This window comes from Danio rerio, chromosome 24 (genome assembly GCF_049306965.1).
Source record: "Danio rerio strain Tuebingen ecotype United States chromosome 24, GRCz12tu, whole genome shotgun sequence".
In the NCBI taxonomy this organism is placed as follows: domain Eukaryota; kingdom Metazoa; phylum Chordata; class Actinopteri; order Cypriniformes; family Danionidae; genus Danio; species Danio rerio.
The window spans coordinates 22,901,087-22,922,614 of record NC_133199.1 but is presented as its reverse complement, the minus strand read 5'-3'; the positions used below and the strand labels follow the sequence as shown (position 1 = coordinate 22,922,614).

Here is a 21,528-nt window from a genome sequence, read left to right as displayed (position 1 = left end):
ACCTTGGCTCAACTTAAAATTTTAAGCCAACCAGCTTCAGGACATTTTTGAGTTTACTCAACTTAAATCAAGTCAAGTGCAGTACTTGGGTCAAGGTAAAGCTCTGCAGCATGTTGCCTTACAATTTTGAGTTGAGTCAACTTTCCTTTTTTTTGTTTTTTATTATTATTATTTTTTTACAGTGTTGCTGTTCTGCTATTGGCTGAAACCAGAGCTGAAAATAAACAAACACAAATGGCGGGAGTCAAAGCAAGACAGAAAAATCATAACAGCGGATCATAGTCAGAATATCTGCTGTGGTTTTCACTTATACTGTTTTAGACTAAAGCCCTAGACATTCGCCTCTCTGATTGAGGCTTTTTCCTCAATATTAAGTGCACAAAGTTCAGTCTTGCATCCTTTCCTTGTAAGTTAAGACTTTGCAAGTTTGATATGGAAAACAAACTCCGAGGACACGTCGGGTAAATCTTCAAAGGGAGCAGTGTACTTTATAACGTCATTCACATCACCCTGCAGGCTATGTAGTTTTTCTTTCTTAACAAATGAAAAGATGTTTTGACAAACTGTCTATTTTCATTTCGATATTAACAACCAAACAGACATCAAATATGTTGAGGCGTCGTGTAGCTGCATATTCATATGACCGTCATCTTCACTGTATACATGTTTATAACAAAAAACACAGCCTACAACATAACTGCCTCCTTTCATTTTCATTGAAAAGAATGAAACATGCCGTGTCTCTATTGCTTAATATCAGTTTTAATAATCAATATTGGCCATTATAAAAGTATCACATACAGAGTGTGTGTGGTTATGTGACGTGCATTTTTAGCAGTATAGTGTGGACGGAGATCTGTTCAGAAATGTTACGTGAAGCGCCAGTGTGGATTGTTTTCCTTCTAAGATGCCATTTTAAAACTAAAATTTATTAGTGTAAACGGGGCCTAAATGTTTGCACCTGACAGTTTTTAGTCTGAATTGAAATGAATTAGATCTGAAAAACATCTTTTACCTGTTTATTTTAATATCATTACCACATTGCTTGTTTGGTATTGAAAATGGTCAACACTTGACCAAAATGTTTGCCTTGTTTTCAATGAACTGCTTGCCACTTAATCGCATTGCTGTCCTTTTTTTAGTTTTTGATGTTTGAGAGTGTGCAGATTTTTCTTGAGTCATTTCATTCTTTAGGGTTTTTTTGGCATCTCATGCAACATTTTGGTAGAGGAAATATATATTGTAATACATATCATCATCACAATACTCAACAACAATTTCATGCAGGCCTAATTAAGATGTCAGTTTTTTAAAACCTCTAATTAAAACAACACACAGACCTCTGCATGGGATCCTTTCTCCACCGATTTGACGATGGGAACTCTGTTTCGGTCCTCTAACGTGAACCCATACCCTCCTTCACTTGGCTTTATCTGAAATCAGAGCACACATTTCACAGTTATCATGACTTAACAGCTTTTGTTTTGTCATGCAGTGACATTTCATTAGAATTCCTGGAACTTCAGCCTCTAGCAGGCCAACACTGTCAAACCAGTTGACTTCATGTTTAAGCGTAATGAGAGGCTGGTTTAGAAGCAGTCAAGCATAATTACTGCTGAAGACTTTGGCCCGAGTTCAGACCCCCCGTACGTGCCGAGGCAGAAAAGCCCCCCTGCGAGTGGATGAAAACCACATGGGTTCACGCCAACGTGAGCTATTGTAAGTGGCATCAGCTGTAAGCCATTACAAACGACATCTCTCACCAGCAGAGACTTGGCGATGACATTCTCCACTATTTTTAGGTCATGCTTTATGGGCTTGTGCTTGGTGTTGGAACCCTCCATCTCCTCGTCGGCGAAGAAGCGAAACAGGAGAGGCTCATCTTTAAATTCACTTTTTTCCAGAACTGTAAAAAAAAAAAGACAAATTATTTATCATTTAATAGTGATAAATTTAATTGAGAAACTGACTGGTATCACCTCATCAGAAACTAATTTGGATTAAAAGATATGTAAAACTGAAATGTGCTAATTTGTCTTTGATTATGGGGAAAAATATTAAGAAAAAATGGGATCGCATATAATATTAGGCATTAAATTAACCTTTTTTTTTGTCTGTTTCAGTGTGTGTTTGTCTGTGTCTGCTTTTGTTCAATAAAAATGTTCATGTCCAACGTAAAATCTCAATTTTATGTTAAATGAACTAAACTAAAATAAGAAAAACATAAACAAAAAGTAAAAGATAAAAATAAAACTACAATCAATACAATAGTGTTTAATACATCTATTTTTGTCACAAATCAGAGTTTGCATGTTCTCCCCGTGTTCGCATGGGTTTCCTCCAGGTGCTCCAGTTTCCCCCACAATCCAAAGACATGCGCTATAGGTGAATTGGAACTAAATTGGCCATAGTGTATGAGTGTTTGTGTGAATGCACAAGTTTATGGGTGTTTCCCAGTACTGGGTTGTGGCTGGAAGGGCATCTGCTGCGTAAAACATATGGCGGAATAGTTGGTGATTTATTCCACTGTGGCGACCCCTGATAGTCAGGGACTAAGCCGAAGGAAAAATTAATTAATAAATAAATACTGTATTTAAAATCTGAAATCTGAAAAATAACATATGAAGAGTTCAGATGCAAAACCCTAAAATTTTTTCTTGTAAATTAGCATTTTCTATCAGGCTCCTCTGATTAGGTTCAGAAGTTTAATTTTATATAAAGGTTTTTTTTTTATTATTATTATTATATTATTATATTTATTTATTATATATTATATTATTATTTTTATTTATATTATTTATTATTATATTATACTTTTTTCATAAATGTCACTTTAGACAATTCTTTGTTTTTTAACAAGGTAGATTTTCTTTTGCATCAAAAACAAGCTAAATCCATGTAGGTTTTTTATGCAAAAACCTTAAAACCCTACCACGACAAGACATTGTAACTAGTTGAAAATCACTAAAGATGCAATTACAAATTATTTTACCAAACATAAAACACATTAAACAAATCACATAAAATTTAAAATACATAGATTTGTCAAGTAACTGGTGGTTCATTCCACTGTGGTAACCCTTGATAAACCAGAGACTAAGCAGTAGAAAAATGAATGAATGAATGAAATTTGTCAAGTAAGTGCATTAATCAATAACATAAAAATTGACATTAATTTAATCTTAACAATCTGTTGTCACATCTTATATTTGGGATTTAGATTTAATGTAAGAAGAAAAATGTAAACATTGCAAACTAAGCTTATTAGGTTTAAATAATGTAGAGTAAAAACATCAACATCAGTGCATTGTCTATTAATAAAAATTATTATAATTTATTAAAGTAATATAAATAAATAAATAGTTTTATACCTTATATTTATCTTTTAAAAAAATAGCTTACATTAGCAAATAAAACGCAAAGTAAGGCCTACTGTGCAAAAAAGGGGATGTCTCTCAGAAACTGTCATTTATTCATCATCACTATACTCAAGGTCTTGGTCTCTTTTTCATCTCTTATTTATCATCATATCATCCATGCGGGATAAAAAAAACAGCATCTTAACTTCGTCTTTTGGCAAGTTGCTGTTAAATGTGTAGTAAATCAGACTCATTCAAAGTGTCACTGCACAAAAAAATGCCATGAATGCATGTTACACTTTCGACTGTAGATTATGTTTTCTTTTTCTTACAGTTTTGAGGTAAGGGACGTTTTCATTCTTCATTCTTTCATTCTTTCATTCAAACTTCATCTTTTAAAATGGAAATCGAAAGCAAAATAAAGCCGGCGTATCAGCTCGCTGTTACATTGAAAGCATGCTTCGATTCACACCTTCTGATTGGTTTTCAGGATATACTGTAGCGGCTTTTGATGTCGAAGGCAAGTGACAAAATTTTGACAAAATTTTATTTCTAAAGGCCCTGACGCTGGGATTTAAATGACTTGAAGCAAAATTAGTTGGATGAACATGCACTACGTGCCTAAAGCACGTACTGCATATTATTATCTTCATATATTAAATTAAAAATGATAATTTCAGATAATTAAAATAAAAAAATTATACAAATATAATATTAAATATACTAACATGAACTAAAACAGAAACAGAAACACAAAAATCCTATTTAAAAACAGCATACGTAAATTAAAAAAGACATAAAAACACACAAGATCAAAAACTTTCAAATGAAAATAAAACAGAAAATATAAAAACTAAATCAACATACTAATAAGAACTAACATAATATTATATATTTACCATTAGTTGCTTGTATTATATTATTATATTAAATATTATTATACAACTTAATATATATAAATTACTATTAACTGTTGATAGTATTTCTGTACCTTTTTCAAAGTCATTTATAACTTTCCAGAGCAAAAAGCTAATTTGCAGCCGCGATTTTGTTGTCATGCTCTGACTGCTGCCTGTCGTGCACAGTCAAAGAGAGTCAAATTAATGTGTAAATTGAATTTGTGTTCGCACAGAAGAGGGCAACACATAATGTACTGGAATGACAAGAGCTGTACAGAGAGTTCCAGACGGGAAGCCTTTTCTATGGAAAGTAGCCTCCATGAAAAGAACCAGGCCAGGATTTCAATCTGTCACCACAGCAACATGGGCTCTAAACAATTCCCCCACTTTTGTAGTAAAAAATACCCCCAACAAGAAAAAGAGCTCCAGTGTTCTCTGTGGGCAAGATAAGATAAAGCTGAAATAGCTTTAATAGTCACATAACCCAGTCAACCAGCAGACAAGAAAGACAAGACACTGCAGACAAAAATAGTTTTTTCCCCTATGCGCTTGTTAATTTTTTGTCCATTTTGTTTCTCAAGAAGTTTTACAGGTATTTCCAGTCAAACTTAAAGATAACATCCAAAACACACTTTTAATAGTGTATATATAGATAGTAGATAATTCATCTAAAAATATAGAATTAATGTATTCATCCTTTGTTAAACAAAGAAAGATATAATGAAGAATTTTGGTGAAAAAAACACCCATTGACTTCCATAGTATTTTTGTTAGTACTATGGATGTCAATGAGTGCTTTTGTAATAACATAAAATAATATAATATAATAAAATAAAATAAAATAAAATAAAATATAATATAATATAATATAATATAATATAATATAATATAATATAACATAACATAACATAACATAACATAATATAATATAATATAATATAATATAATTTAATATAATACAATATAATATAATATAATTAATATAATATAATATAATATAATATAATATAATATAATATAATATAATATAATATAATATAATATAATATAATATAATATAATATAATATAATATTTATTTATTTATTATATATTTATCATTTTTTCTTAACAGAGTTCCCACATATTCATGAAATATTCATATTCATGAAAAACTTTGAGAAGTCTGGGAATTTAATATATTTTTGTACAAGTCATGGAATATCAGAAATTTTTGCTTGTCATTTTAAATTGTACTTCCCATCTATCAAAATGTGTTTTGTATTCAGTGCTCTTCTTTATCACCTTGTTTTTTGTGTTTTGTCTATTGATATATTTATATTTGTCTAATGCCATTTTATTTTATTCATATTTGTCAACCAGCAATCAAATGCATTCATAAGGCTGTACAAGTTAAAATAATGATTTTTGTCCAGTCAGCGCTCAATCAGTGCCTCATGGATTTTGTGGTTCCATTTTGTGGAAATAAATCTGACTATTGCTGCCTAAAAGGTCACATGATGTAGGTAAATTAGATCAGACCTAAGCAGAAGCACAACACCGTGCCATGTCCATGACAGCTTAAGGTGTTGCACACTGAATAAACACATTCTATAGCCGAATATAACATTAATTAATATGAAACACTGCACCACATGCTTGATTTTGCATTAGTGATTGTAGAATCGCAAAGTGACTGCTCAACACATCAGCTGTCTGTTTTACTTTCATTATTTGGTCAGTGGAAATTCAGTTAATCTGAGATGTGGTTTACAGTGGGAACCCTGTGTTTAGAATACATTGGTTTACGTTAAACTAAAAAAAATAACCTCTTCTAAATGGTGAACTAAATGGGTGAACTATGCCTTTAATTTATTTATTCTTTGGCGCACTTTATCAAATTGTGCCTCTTGATTTGGTAACATCCAAATGTGAATGTGAAACAACAGAAGATCCAAACATGACCCTTCTGTACAGAGATGTAAAATATTGAGTAATCGTTTGTTTTATTAATGTCAAATCATCTGTTTTTCTGCTCCTTTTTGCAGCACCATTCAACAGAATTTTTTATGCACAAACTATAGTGTGACCATATTCACTTTTATATTCTGAATATATTTATTATTTATATTCTGTTTAAGAAAGTTTTTACAGAGGGATATGTTCAAATATTATTTTTCTTGAGTATATACAACATTTAATTAAAATTAAAAAAAAAAAAAAAAATATATATATATATATATATATATATATATATATATATATATATATATATATATATATATATATATATATATATATATTTTTTTTTTTTTTTTTTTTTTTTTTTTTTTTTTTTTGGTATGTAATATTTTCTGAACTATCAAATGATTGGAAGATATACCCAGAATCCCCTTTGTAAAAACAAACTCTAATGTGTCAAATAATTTTAAAACATTTTTTTTATTATTAAAACTTGGTTGTTCATTTTGTTGAATCAACCCCTGCTAAAGCAGGGACAAAGCTGAAAAAAAGTCACTGAGTGAACTCTGTGCTAGAAATGTATGCAAATGAGTGCATACTTAATTAAATGTCTCATTTGCATATTGAAACATAACGTTTTAGAGAACTTGTCATACAAAAAAAAGTATTTGAACAATCTTGTGTAATGTGTAATTGTAGTGTATTGCCTTCAGTCACATAACCCATTGAACCAGCCTAAATGGATGAATGGAAGCCAGAAAAAATAAAGTGTAGCCAGTAAGATTATTACGATCCATAAATTTGTTGGTAGTTTGCCGCATATGAAACTCAATTGCAGGCTGTCAGGAACAGCCCATGGTAGACGATAAATGAGTCACACAAGCATGATGTGGACTTTGGCATCGAGTGCCCTGAAAATGAGACCCGAATCCTACAAACAAACAGTTGCCATGAGAACAAGTCAGTCAAACTTGGATTGTGAAGAAGGTCAAGGCTGTTGTCGAGAAACAGAATGTGCAGAATCCAGTTAGGGGGAAGGGTTTTGCAATGTATTTTATTCCCATTAAGATTTTTAGCATCCTAAAAACCAAATGAATTTACTTTGATGTTATCTTTTAGCAATATCAAATGTTCTTCGGTGATTCCCTTAAAGCACTTGCCAGCACATTAAGCACTGAACCAGTTAGTAAATCAACAAACCAGTCAATGCATCTAACTTTTTTGGCAGACAAATATATCTTGATCACTTCAGTGTGATCTTACTTCAAGTTAATGATTCAATTACTCACTCAAAACAATTAAAAAGCCACTTGCCACAATCTGAAGTCATTAAACTGATTAAATGAACAAATTAGTGCATCAAATTCAATTCAATTCAATTAATATAAAGTTATTTTTCTTGTTTACTTCAGCATACTGTAATTGTAATGGATTTGTGAGTTAATTACTGAAAACACACACAAATAAGTTTTCACAATATAAAGTATTTCAGTCGATCAGTAAATGAACCAGTCACAATTATAATCAGTAAATGAATCTGAACAAATATTTCTGGTGAACAAATCTCTAGTTCACCTCTATGTACTGTTACTTCATTGAATCGAGTTAATAATTCAATGACTCACTCAAAACACACAGATAGCTGCAAATGGAAATACAGTAGTCCCTCGCTATAACGTGGTTTACCTTTCGCAGCCTCACAGTTTCGCTGATTTTTCTTTTGTGCAATTTGACTTTTTTCTACAGCGCATTGTGTTCTGCGTCATGATTAATGTGTTGTGTTCTGCATCCTGGTTAAATGTATTCTATTGTCAATTAATCTCCTCCATGCTGTGTCTCCTGTACAGTACAGAATGTGTTCAGCTTGCTAAATTTACATAAATCTTTGATTGCTAGCAGTGTGACTCTGAAGTGCTGTACGGTATGTTTGCAAGTTTTCTCCCCAACAAACTCCACAATGATGACGAAATGTTCTGCACCATCAAAGGCATCTGCGGTGGTACCCTAAAAGCAGAGGAAGATGCTAACCACCGCACAAAAAGTTGGACTTTTCTGAATGCTAAAGGAAGGTAGAAGTTATGCGTCTGTAGGGTGGCATTATGGAATAAATGATTCTTCAGTTCATTACATACTGGAATTTTTTACTACGAAAGTTTGATCTTTGAGAGTGTTTAAACGAGAGAAAAGTATAAAAACTGTAACGCCTGTCTGAGTAAAGTGTTTAATATATTGTGTAGTGTAGCAAGACTTTTTAAAGCCTTAAAACATCTGACTACTTTGCAGATTACATCTATCTATTTTTAGATTGAAAATCTAACACGTTTAACGAGAGACCACTGTAAATATAATGCAACAAAACAAATTCACTTTATTTTACTGTTGTTTTAATGAGCTAGAGAGTTAATAAACTCACTCAAAAGAAACAAAAAGCATTTGTCACCATCTAAAACCACAGAGCTGAGTGAAGTTTATTTATAAACTAATGTCAAAAGGATCATGTGCTTATGATTGATCACGGCTGGTCCTTCATCAGCTCATGATTGATTTACCAATCAGATGATTCATAACTCACTATAAATAACCAGAGTTTTCTTATATAAGTATCTTCTTCTTGAAGAATAGCCCCACGCACCCACCCACCCATACTCCCCCTCCTTTCCAGATGGGTGGCATGGCAACCCAGTGATTAGAAAATCTCTGGTCAAAGTCCCAACTAAATTACTTGACATTTCTGTGTGGAGTTTGCTTGTTCTCCCTGTGATCGTGTGGGTTTTCCCCGGGTTCTCCGGTTTGTCCCACTGTCCAAAAAACACACTACCTAAGTAAATTAAACACAGTGGCGGATTCAGGCATGGGCAATAGGGGTGATCTTGTTAGGGATGGCATGGAGACAGACCCCCCTCCCTCCTTCACCTTCGTCCATGACACCAATGGGGGTCATTGTTTGCCTAGAGCACTTACAGCTTGTGCCACACCTAATAGAACATACCAAATAGATCCTATAGCCAAGCTCTTAGCAAAAGTACATCTCTCCTTAGCCATCCTATATCTGTCATTAGTCAGAGATAAGTCAGAGGAGTTCATCAAGATCTACCAGAGCTCAAAACTCCCCTCTCGCCCTGCAAACAGGAGAGAGCCTATTGCTCGAGGATCTCATAAACTCAGGGCTCTAAGCAAGCTTTATTATCAATCATTTCAAGTATAAACTCTTGAAACATTAAATTAACTATTGTGTGAATTCAAATCCGTAAATGAATCTCAATTGATATTTCATACAAATCTGTCTGGTTCATTTAATGAATTGCTATGTTGATGATTCAACTACTCAAATATGGCTCATTTCCACTGACTGGTATAGTACGGTACGGTTCGGGTCGGTATGGGTCACCTTTATCAGGCTTGTGTTTCCACTACCAAGGGTACCCTTTTCGGGGGTGTGGTGTATGACATAGAGTCTCAGTCGATTCCATTTTCGCTCAAGAAAATGTCTACAGTAAAGCTGTACGGGTCGCTCACATATCATATGAGCAGCACTTCTCATAAAACCGATGCTTTATACAAATAAATACTTATTTATAAATGTTTATTACCAATTTTTCTATGAACATGATTTGATTATAACTACAAATCAATGATTAATGATGTGTAAAATAGTCTACTGTAACGTCTGCAATTATATAAATATATAAATGCAACATATATGAACACACACAGACCCTTAGAGTCTCCGATATGTTACCAACTACAGAAAAACAACACACAGCATACATAAAAGTCCTCATTTAACAACACACAATATAACCCACAGTCAGAGCAAACCTCTCATCTGTGTCTTTTATCTTCACAAGCACATGTAAACTGTGTTAGAGAGTAATTATGTCATTCTGAGTTCATAATAATCCAAAAGGCGATGATAAACATGGCAGTTTGTTCGTGATTCAGGTTGCTGTAACAATTTGCTTCTGTTTGTTTAATGGGCTTCCCCTTTATTCGTGCTTCACTCTCGCGTTTGTCCTTCTCTTTCTGAATGGATCAGATGACAGAGACACTTCAATTATCACGCACACATTATTATCATCAGCCCAAGAAGTTCGTTATATCAAATATAGACGCAATCGCGAGCTCCCGTAAGAAAGCGAAAACAGCTTGCAATCATAAAACAACAACAGGACACGGCAGATTTTGTTCCTCTTGGCTTTGTGTATCTACATCAAGACAACAACAAGGTTTGTTTGAGCTCAGGTCATCTTGGCTCGTTATTATATTTTACAGTGTATTCTCTCGGCTCTGTATAAAAACATGGCGGTTCCTTTGTTTTTATTCTGGCTAGCTCCACACGAGCTTGTGACATATCTTTAACCAATCAGCATTCAGCCGCATGTGTAGCTCCACCTTTTGGTACCCTTTCTCGTGTTTGGTATCCTTTTGAAAGGGTGCCAAAAAAGTGGTACGGTTCGTTTCGGTATGCCTTTTGACAGTGGAAATGGCCATAAAAGCGTACCAAACCGTATCGTACCACTCAGTGGAAACGGGGCAATAGTTTCCATGTAAAGCCGCTAAGTCATTTTAAGTTACAGTCTTATCTGAAGCAAGATCATTACTCTTAACATAACAAATAAAATAAAAAATATTATACATTACATTGGCAAATGTTATTAAATTACACAGCCATCATTCCTGCTGTTTTCATGTTCAAGCTTCATTAGACTTTTTGATTTTTTGATTTTAAGGCATCCTGACTGACACTTTTGATTATCATTTTAGATATGACATAATACAAATGTAACATTAAAACAGATACTCTGTCAAAAAATATCAAACTAACAAGTATACTCATGTACATAGGAACAAAGAGAAGAAAAAAACAGACACTGAAATAAACAGCTCTCATACCATGATGCATGAATCCATTGTCGCACAGCTCCACCCCCAAGATCAGCGCCTCTTCTCTGCTTCGACAGTCACCCTTCAAAGAAAAAAAAGACAAGTGCCACTCTCTTTGTCTGCTTACAAGTGGTCAATATGTCACACACCCTCTTGAGCTTCAGAAAACCACATTTAACACATACAAACACTGCGGTCCAGCCACCACAGTGCGGAAACTCTGAAGAATCACTCTTGGCAATAATTTCATAGTCAAACACAATATACTCACTAACACGCATGGATGTTAAAATGTGCCTCTCAGTTTCTGAACTACAGTATACTTCAGACTGAACCCAATTCTGCAATATCACTGTGACTAGTCTGCTAAGTGGTTCTTTGGCTTGTAAACATAGGGCAACCAATTTAAGTGCTATATTGCACCAGTATTGGTTCTTTGGAAATTCTTTAGGGGGGTTAAGGTGTTACTTACTATGATTGAGAACCAAATAAGTAATTTTACTGCTATTTATTTGACTATTTTGAGAGTTTATGATGATAGATAATGGATTTTGTTACAGCTTCTATCAGCTTTTTTTCAACTCTTGTCTAATAATATTTGCTTGTCCAATCTATCCACTTTTTTCCATGCCCTGTGATGCTTTTTGTGAATTTTGGGAGTAACTTCGGTCTGTAATCAATCAGTAAAGTGTTTTTATAGACCAGATACAATCTTAATTCATAGACCACACTTCATCCATCTAATATTAAAACTAATAATTATTAGAATTACCTCATTATTTTCAGCAAAGCACACTCTAAAAATACTGGGTTCTATACAAATCCTTCATGTTGTCCTGACATAAATTGATTAACTTAAATTAAAGTTTAAAGTTTGAATAAATAGCAAAATACACTTTTTGAGTGCATTAATATCCCAAAAAAACTCAAAATGAGTCTTCCTGAAGCAGTATTATGTGTATTGAATATTACTGTACTGTAGGAATAAAATGAAAAAGAAAGTTATCCAGAGGATCAAAACAACGAACTAAAAAGAGCTTTAATGAATGTTTAAGATATTAACGTTACACACACAAAATTTTGCTACTTGTTTATACTACTTATTAAGTGAAGTTTCATACACTAAATTCGAGAGGAGCACATGATATGATTGAGCATGACTGGTTGCTCATCTATAATCAGTAATAATCCAATCACAGTGATCCAAGCTTACAATAAATGTATTGGTTTTTCCCTACTGCTCTTTGGAAAAATTTCCCCTTCCACCCCATCTCCTCCTTTTCCTTTCTTTTCTAAGGGGAGATCTCAAGACCTACCTGATCTTGGATACCCTTAAATGCTTATTGACTGGGAGGGAGCCTTGGCTCAAGTATTTCCGAACTCAGGGTTTTATCCCGGGACAGCATGCCAAACCTGCTATTAATGCTTAGCATATCTAGGTGGGATAATTGTTTCATGTTCAATCCATTTAAATTTGTAAAAACAATTAGTCTAGCTTAATCTATTTGTGTTGGGACAACATGAAGCAATTATGTGGAACACATCATTTTTCACAATGTTTGTGAAAAAACCAAGCTTAACATTATTTTCATGATAGATACAAATAACGCACAAAGCCAAACTTCTTACTCAGTTTTTAGTTTGTATATGGATTATTAGTAGCACATCTTTATGATTGATTATAATTTGTTTCTGTTCTTTTAAAGCCAATTCAAACAGCTCAGAAAAACGACAACAAAGGTCTGTTGGAGCTTGTGGAATGGGGGTGTTACCCCTGTTGGCCTCTGTTCTCATTGGTCTGAGTTTGTTTTCACCTGACTAAATGTGTTCAATCTGCGTCTGTTGGATTGTGGAACGTCTGAGCAGTGTGATATTATTTACCAACAAACGGCAACACAATTAATTATTGAATAAGTGTGTTGAATTAGTAGCATTTTTCACAATGTGTGCTGCATGAATTGGCCTTTAATTGTAAGTTCCCAAACAGGAAGGGCAACCCCTAACTTGAAATGCAGTAGACATATGCAGAAAACGATGGACAGAAATAAATGAATGTACAGAATGATAAGATTTAAAAGCGTACCTGTGCAATAAGCCAGTCGATCAGTTTGTTGGCCATCACCACCGATTTATACGTTCGTAGATGATAATCTTTATCCCTGTGTGGAAAATAAAAATAAACATTTGACTTGACCAGTTCATGAACGCCTTGTCTTTATAGCAGCCTCAAGAGACACATTTCAACCTCGCCTTTCACCTTTGGCTTGACCCGCATCCGCCTGAGTATCTCTTGAGAGATCTGTTCTAGGCTTTTACGTCACAGTGACCCTTTCCTCTTGATTTTTAGAAGTCTCAAAAGATCTTTATTTAAAATTTGTTTTATAGTTGAAAATGTTCCACTGTTTTAGATAAAAGAAATCCCTCAGCATATGTTCTTGCTGACCAAAATCTGACCTGGAACTGCTTATTACTATGAGAGATGTGATAAGACAGTAAATTAATCTGAACTAATAAGTGTTGTATTGTTGTATTGTTGTACGTCAAGTGTTGTATTAAACAAACAGTATCTAACTTAAAACGCACAGAAATTCCATTAATCTTAATAATTTAATTCAAAAAGTGAAACTTGTGTGTTATATTAGTTCACTGCACACAAAGTGAAAGATGTCAAGCCTTCATTTGATTTAATTTGAATGATTATGGAATAAAGATAAAAAAAAAAAACAAATCCAGTATTTCACAAAATTAGAATATTCCATGTGACCAATAAAAAAGGATCTTAAACACATGCTGGCCTTCTGAAAAGTGTTTTAATGTACTGTGTTTTGTCCTCAGTTCTTTGTTGGGCCTCCTTCTGCACTAATTACAGCATCATATTGAATCTGTGATTAAATTAATGAATCAATCAGTAAATTAATTAAATGTCTTTTTTAATACTTAAAAAATGGTGCGGAGCTGAGGGGCTGACACTGACCATGGTTGAATCAGTATTCTTACAATATAAAAAAAACAAGGTAGATGCTTTTATTGACACTATTAAAAATAGGAACATATAGATAAGCATCTTTGGCTACTACTTTTACATCTGGAGTGTCCCACCACTATTGTTTATACATAACACTAAATTTCAATGTAAAATTGTTCATATTTATTATTTAATTGTGTTTTAACATCCCTATTTCCTCTACACAACATGGTTTTCCACTCCAGTTGAAGTCAGCAGGTGTCTCCCAGCACATTTCAGTCCAGCTCCAGGCCAAAATGGATGCTTTGTGGCTGCTTCCAGACCACGGGAAAATGAAACAGAGTGACGATTTTCCCATGAAGCCAAGGGTCTCTTGGGGGACACTCACTGCACTGGGTCAAAGGGCTAGACTGGGGCCCACACCCCTATTACAGCACTCACACACTCTCAAGCACCAAACTCAGTCCATAAGACAAACATTCAGTTCCATTTTTACACAGCCAAACACCTCCAGAAAACCGGAAATGTGTAACTGCTGCTCTCTCAAAGTGTGTGTGACGGTTTCTGTTTCGATTATATAAGGATTTGTTTTAATCACAGAGCAGAAGTGTGAGGCTGGACAGGCCTTGCCATGATTTAACCGCTACAGACATGCAGCCAGCCCTTTCTTCTGTAGCTGTACCCAGAACTGTCAGCGTGACAAATGAGGGTAAACAGCGTTACCACAGACAGTCATACGCCTGGCACAAGAGCCCTGCAATCTGTAGGACAAGTGTGTGCAAAGTCAACCAAAGCTTTCAAATAGTCTCAAGATCTTGGTCAGTTTTGGACACTTTCTTTTTGTTCTGCTTCCTCGCTGTTATACAGTATGTCAGGAATGTTATTCATCCTGGATTTCAGGGTGAAAAAGAGATTTTTTTTTATATGGGTAAGACGGGTGCGTGAAGCCCCTCCAGAGCCCCTCCAACAAGCAGGAAATACCAGATAATTAAACTAGTGCTGGATCCTCCAATTATAGCTGAGCTAGGAAGAGATGCTTAGTACAGGGAAGAAAAATGTAGGCATATAGGCATTCTTTAGCCCTATTTGGATGGTAATTGCTTCTTAAGGGTGGTGTAAGTAAAATGTAGAAATACAGAACCTATAAAATAAAAAGACATTTGGGGGATTGCATATTTGCAGTACGACTCATCAGGCCTTTAACAATGATAACAATATTAAACTTTAATTTTAGATAAAGAATTCAGTGGAAAATTTGGAAAATGGATCCATCACAGAGCAAAAACATGTGCCCTCTGAGTCCATTAGTCTTGTGTTTGCATACAAAATGTAATGTCCTGTGGCCTGACAGCTGCCAAAATCTAAAAACTGCACCTGTTTCATATTTAGGACTTCCATTCATTTATAGTGCAATCCTTAAACTGATTATTAACATAGAAGTGTAAAGGCTACAAAATGATGGCCTTATGTGCCCAAAACAAGCATACAAAAATCTATAACTGACCTAATTGTGGAAAAGGTCAGTGTGATTTTATCAGCTTCATGTTTTCAGTGACAGGAGTGCAAATGAGCCTCTTGGTTTTTAATTAATCACCAATGACTGAACATTTCACTCAAAACACAACAGAATATATGGTGGTCGAGAGAGCTTAATGTGCAGCAATTAAAAAAACACATGTAATTACAAAAACGGTAACACTTTATTGTGATGGTCCATTTGAGTATTAGTAGACTGTCTGCTTATTAACTGTTGCTCCTTCAACAGACATTTAACTGATTATAAGAAACTTTGCAAGTACATGTCAACTTACACTAACCCTAACCCTAATCCCAACCTAACAGTCTATTTATAATCTAATGAGAATTAGTTGGCATGTATATGAAATGTAACTTAAATTCAACAAACGAACCATCAAAATAAAGTTACCCAAAAAACACCAGCAAATTGAGAAAAGATCTTCATCCGTTTGACAGCACACGTGCTGCAAATCCTCACAACACATGCAAAAATAAAAAATCCCTACAATGCAAATAAATTAATAAAACGCACTGCATTTTCTAATAACACTTGCAAAAAGAATGAAACACAAGGAAATGTTTTAAGGGGCCCCTATAAAATGAACACTACTCAGTGAAGTTGTAGGTGATCTTTAAAAGGTGAGTTTTTTATTTTAACATAATAATTCCCTCGTCTTTATTTATTTATTTTTATTTTTATTTTTTGCCTAAATAGCCATAACCTAAATAGCCAGATTTGTCATGTTTTAGGGTCCCCTTGAAACATTTATGATGTGTTCCGTGCTATTTGAAAGTGCAGTGAGAAATTGCAGGCATTGTTCTAATTTGTTTCCCATGTGGGAAAATGCAGTGCATATTTTTTTAAATGTGTTTGCGTTGTGAGAATTTGCACATGTGCTGTCAAACGGATAAAGATCTTTTTTCAATTTGCTGGCATTTTTGTTATTGCATGTTTTCTTGAATTGCAGCACGTTGCTGTAAAAATATACGTTTCATCATGTAAAAACTATTAAACTAATCAGCTGAGAAACAATGAATTATACTATTTAAAAAAGGACTTTTCTTGCTTAGATTTTTGTCCTGTTCTAGTCCAAATGTCTAAAAATTATTAAATCAAGAAGCATTTTCTAGACAAGCAAATAATATTGTCTTGTTTAAAAATAAATAAATAAATACTACGCCAAAATGAAGTGCGTGTTTTTCCTCAAGACAAGCAAAAAAAAATTGTCAAAATGACAAACAAGGTTAATTTGCTTACCCCATTGGCAGATTATTTTGCTTGCTTTACAGAAAAGCTCACATAATTATGGCATATTATTTAATATTTTATATGTTTTGCTTGTCTAGAAAATTGAATTCAGAATTTGTAGATTTTTGGCCTAGAAACAAGACAAAAAAATCTAAGAAAAGCATTTATGCAGGGGGTTTGTTTCAGTTTTGAAGCCTTGTTTTCAATGTTTTAATGTTAACAATTCAGAGCCTCACTCAAAACACACACACACACACACACACACACACACACAAACACACATTGTTCTAACCACCTAGCTACACAATTAATAAATGAATCAATGTCTTGCTTTCAATTAATCATTGAGTTATAGATTATGTGTCTCACTTAAAACACACAAAAAGACACCTGACACCACCTAAAATACGGTTTTAATCAGCAAATTCATTAGTGAATTATTCCAGGAATAGTCAAGTGAGTAAGTTAATGACTGAACGTCTAACATAATGAAAAAAAAATGGTGAAGGAATCAAGAAACAAAGCTTTAAATGAACTTTTTCTTTTCAGTCCTGAGTGCCTGATTTTTGATTAATCTTCAATCACGAGTTATGTCTCACTCAGTATTAAGTAAATAATAAAAATAAATCAACAAATTACTGAATATGTCCAGGAATAAAGCACCAAATGAAACTGAACAATTTTCTTTCTGTTTTTGCAGTGCTTTTATTGAAATATTTGCTGATGTTATTGTAAATACGCCTCCAACGATGTGATTTCTGTCACTTATCAGCATCATGTTTTTTTTTTCCAGTAGGTGCTATCTTTAGAGAGGAGGGCGAAGCGGCAGGGGTGCGAATGTGCACCTGGCAGAGCTGGTGTGACTGGAGACAGCTGTAATGAGGTGGAACAAATACTGGCCCCTTACCTGATCACCGGTGTGAATAAACTATGGAGTCGACAGAACAGCCTCACACCCTGAGGGCGAGAAGGACATCTGTTATTGTATGCCAAACTTTTCCAAGGGGCAAAAAGAGAAAGTGGCCATTTAGCAGAGCATAGCGGGTTGGGATTACCTTGGAGATGACATCCTGCATGTCACTGCGAGGATGGTAAGTGCCGTCATCATAGCGGAACCGATACAACACCGGCTCAGGCTTAAACTGGTGCTTGTCTGTAACTGGAACAAGTTTAAAAGAGTGGATATTTAATTATGACAAAAAAAAAACAAGTGTGCAACACTAAGTTTACATTTTAAAGAAATATATGCTTACAATAACATTTTTTTGTGTGTGATTAAACTTTTTTTGTGTTTATTAACTTAATGTTATTCAACTTGGATGCTTTAAATACAAGAAATAGCTGAGCATGAACTGAACTAAGATAAGATAAGTATACTTAGATAAGTAAACTAAGATAAGTAAGATATAAAGGAAATAAACAAGGCACAGGTTAACATAATAAACCAATGACAATGGAAATGAAGGAAAGCAAGAAACCTGGAAATAAACACGACAAAAAAGCACAGGAATTGGAAAATACACTTTAAACTGTTCTGTCCTTGGAACAGAACATAAACCAGCTGCAAAATATTTTACATGTGCTTTTTGCACAGTATAGATAATTATTTATGATAGGGAGATGGAAACGTATTCAACTTTGACGTAGCAAACATTACACCCGCATGACTAATCAGCCGACTCTGTTGATGATGCCTTGTTTACTTTTAGTTACTAGGTTACCAATATTACAGTCAGCTGCTGTAAAACTCAATAGCTGTGTCTCATTTTCAGAGGCTGCATCCTCTGCAGTCCACAAAAGCCAAACCAAGTATTTTGAAATGAGACGATCTCGCCTACAGAGGACAGATCTCATCACCTAGCAACCGCAACAGCTGCCATTAATAAACAGTAATACAATTTGTAATTAATTTTTCAGAGTGGTTTTAAAACGTATTTTAAGTGATCTGAAGGCAAAGCAAGGTTTACAGAAGCTGGAAATATATTTCCTTTGATCCTTACATGTACACATAAAAATGTACACTGTCTATAAAATCAATTTTTAGTAAGACATTTCATACTCTTTTTGTTTTTTAACATGTGGTTACACATCCAACTAAAATAAAAACTAATCAAGTCTGGCCATTATCAGCACGCAATGAATCTTTGGACGTTAGGGGCCGCAAAGAATCCAACGGTTGTGTTCTTCATTACCTGGAAAACGAAGGACGCATTTTGAGGCTGCATTTGAAGGAGCCTTCGAATTCTTTTAAATGAGACAGCCTTCATTGCGCCACAATGACGCAGCACCCTTCGGAGGATGCAACCTCTGAAATGAGACACAGCTAATGGAAATACAGCTAATTTTTCACTTTGAATTTGTGATTATTTCTTTAAAAAATGTTGATTTCAGTTTTGGATGAACCCCAACTTATACCATGTTTTTAAGCATCAAATGGAGAATATTACATATACTAAGAGATAAAAAAAGAACTAAACAAAGATCAACTATATAGAGAATCATTGAGCACAAAAGGCTTCTTTCAAAAATAAACATATAGATAAAAGTTTGAATTACACAGCTAATACATATATCAGATATTAACAACTTCTATAGTATTAATATTTAAAAATGTTTTTTTACAACATGTGTCACTCTAAACACACTAAATAAGTATTTGCACTGTAAAAAAAATCTGTAATTTTACGTTTTGTTTCTGGCAGCAGGAGTGCAAGAAAAAAAGTAAAAAAGGTAGTTACATTACAGAAATTTACTGTAAAATAACAGATGTTAAATGACAGAAATTACAAAAAAAATCAAATGTAAGGAAATTTCTGGAATTTAACGTCCATTATTTTACAGTAAATTTCTGTAATTTAATGGCCGTTATTTTATGTTTTGTTTTTTTTTCAGCACCCCAACTGCTGAAAAAAAGTAAAATAACGGAATATTTTTACAGTTAGGTAATTTCTTTTTTGATCATTTAATCATTTGTTCATTAGAGATTTATATAATGCTATATCTTAGATTTTTTTTCAATAAATACAAGGTGTATCTTAATCAATGTGTAGCTTAAAGGGGCTGTAAATATTTTTCACATTTTTGTATAATTTGCCGCTAGAATACATGTATTCACAACAAACAAAGGCACATTTTGATGAGGGTATGACCAAGTGTGGAATCATGGGAGTTGTCATCTTTATTACGCCCTATGGGAACCTGTAGAAATCCTGTTCATGGATGAGCTCAAGTACTTAAACATTTTAATCATGGTAGCATGAAACATAGTAAGGCTGAAAGTCGTTGAAGTGAAACAAGACTGCTGAAGCAATTGCTGATGAGACGAGCATGACATGGCACCCAAACAGCAGAGCTTATTATAACACAGTCCACCACTTCTGTAGAAGCAGCACTGTTTTATCATATTAAATTAATGCTAATATTCTCTTATAACACTTCTCTTTCCAATCTAATACAGCATGCAAATTAAAGCATCTTTAGTGTTACCCTGTTTTCTATAAAACTAAACCAGAAATTGCGGGATTATAACAACATTAATGTGCTGACACAGCACACAGCCAGTGTTACTAGCTAAAATAGCTTATTTCACTGGATTTTAACATTCTTTGTAATGTGGAATAATGTAAGTACAAAAGTCAGCAAAATATATAACATTGTTCTAGAGGTTTTTTAATATTTATTGAAAAAAGATATATATTAGGGTGGCACAGTGGCTCAGTGGTTAGCACTGTCGCCTCACAGCAAAAAGGTCGCTGGTTCGAGTCTCGGCTGGGCCAGTTGGCATTTCTGTTTGGAGTTTGCATGTTCTCCCCATGTTTGTAGGGGTTTCCTCCGGGTGTTCTGGTTTCCTCTCACAGTCCAAAGACATTCGCTATAGGTGAATTGAATAAACTGAATTGGTCGTAGTGTGTGAGTGTGTGTAAATGTGTGTATGGGTGTTTCCCAGTACGGGATTGCGGCTGGAAGGGCATCCGCTGCATAAAACAAATGCAGGAACAGTTGGCAGTTTATTCCACTGTGGCAACCTCCTAAATAGAGACTAAGCTGAAGAAAAATAAATGAATGAAGATACATATAATGCTTTTAAACATTTTACATGTGCATAAAGATAAAAATGCAGTTTACTTTGTCGGTATAAAAATTTGACATACAAACCTACAACACTTAAGGATCTATAATCTGTTTAATGGACTTTAGAGGATTTCAGCTGCATACAAGTACAAATGCAAGTAACACCAACATGCTTATGAAAAGTAATCCGGCTGTTTCTGCCAAATGAATTCATCCTCCTCAGCGAACACTCAGCAAAGGCTTAAAGATCTTTCTCACCAAAGCCGTAAATGCAGGCGAGTGGACAGAGGAGCCCTAATGCTTAAATTTATTTCTCCCTGTTAGGAAGCAGTGAAGTGAAAAGTGATTTAGCATGAAGTTCTGGCTCGAAGCCAGTCAGTTTCTTTAAGGGAAGAAGAAAAAAAAAACAGTCCATACGGTGAGCATGCTTTAAGCAGAACTAGACCCCACCATCCAAACAAACCACAAAAGAAATAGCAGGCAAAACACCAACTTTTTTTTTTTTCCTCTGTGTCAAACAAACAGCAGGGCGTGAAAGGATGAATATTTGTTACACTTTATATAAACACATTTATAAAAAGCCATCTGCTCTTGGACTCTCCCAGAGCTTCTGAGAACAATGATGTCAAAGCTCTTGATATAT

At 34.2% G+C, this 21,528-nt stretch overlaps 1 protein-coding gene across 2 annotated transcripts in view; it reads right to left on the bottom strand.

Annotated features, from left to right (window-relative positions):
* prex2 (phosphatidylinositol-3,4,5-trisphosphate-dependent Rac exchange factor 2) overlaps window positions 1-21,528 on the bottom strand; it is a 258,834-nt gene that overhangs the window by 155,087 nt on the left and 82,219 nt on the right. For both annotated transcript variants that reach the window (XM_001923322.6, XM_073940635.1), the window contains exons 12-17: window positions 17,870-17,973; window positions 17,722-17,771; window positions 13,166-13,241; window positions 11,092-11,164; window positions 1,764-1,906; window positions 1,341-1,433 (exon numbers count right to left, since the gene is read on the bottom strand). In XM_001923322.6, the coding sequence (XP_001923357.1) occupies window positions 1,341-1,433; window positions 1,764-1,906; window positions 11,092-11,164; window positions 13,166-13,241; window positions 17,722-17,771; window positions 17,870-17,973 (539 nt within the window). The remainder of the gene's footprint in view (window positions 1-1,340; window positions 1,434-1,763; window positions 1,907-11,091; window positions 11,165-13,165; window positions 13,242-17,721; window positions 17,772-17,869; window positions 17,974-21,528) is intronic.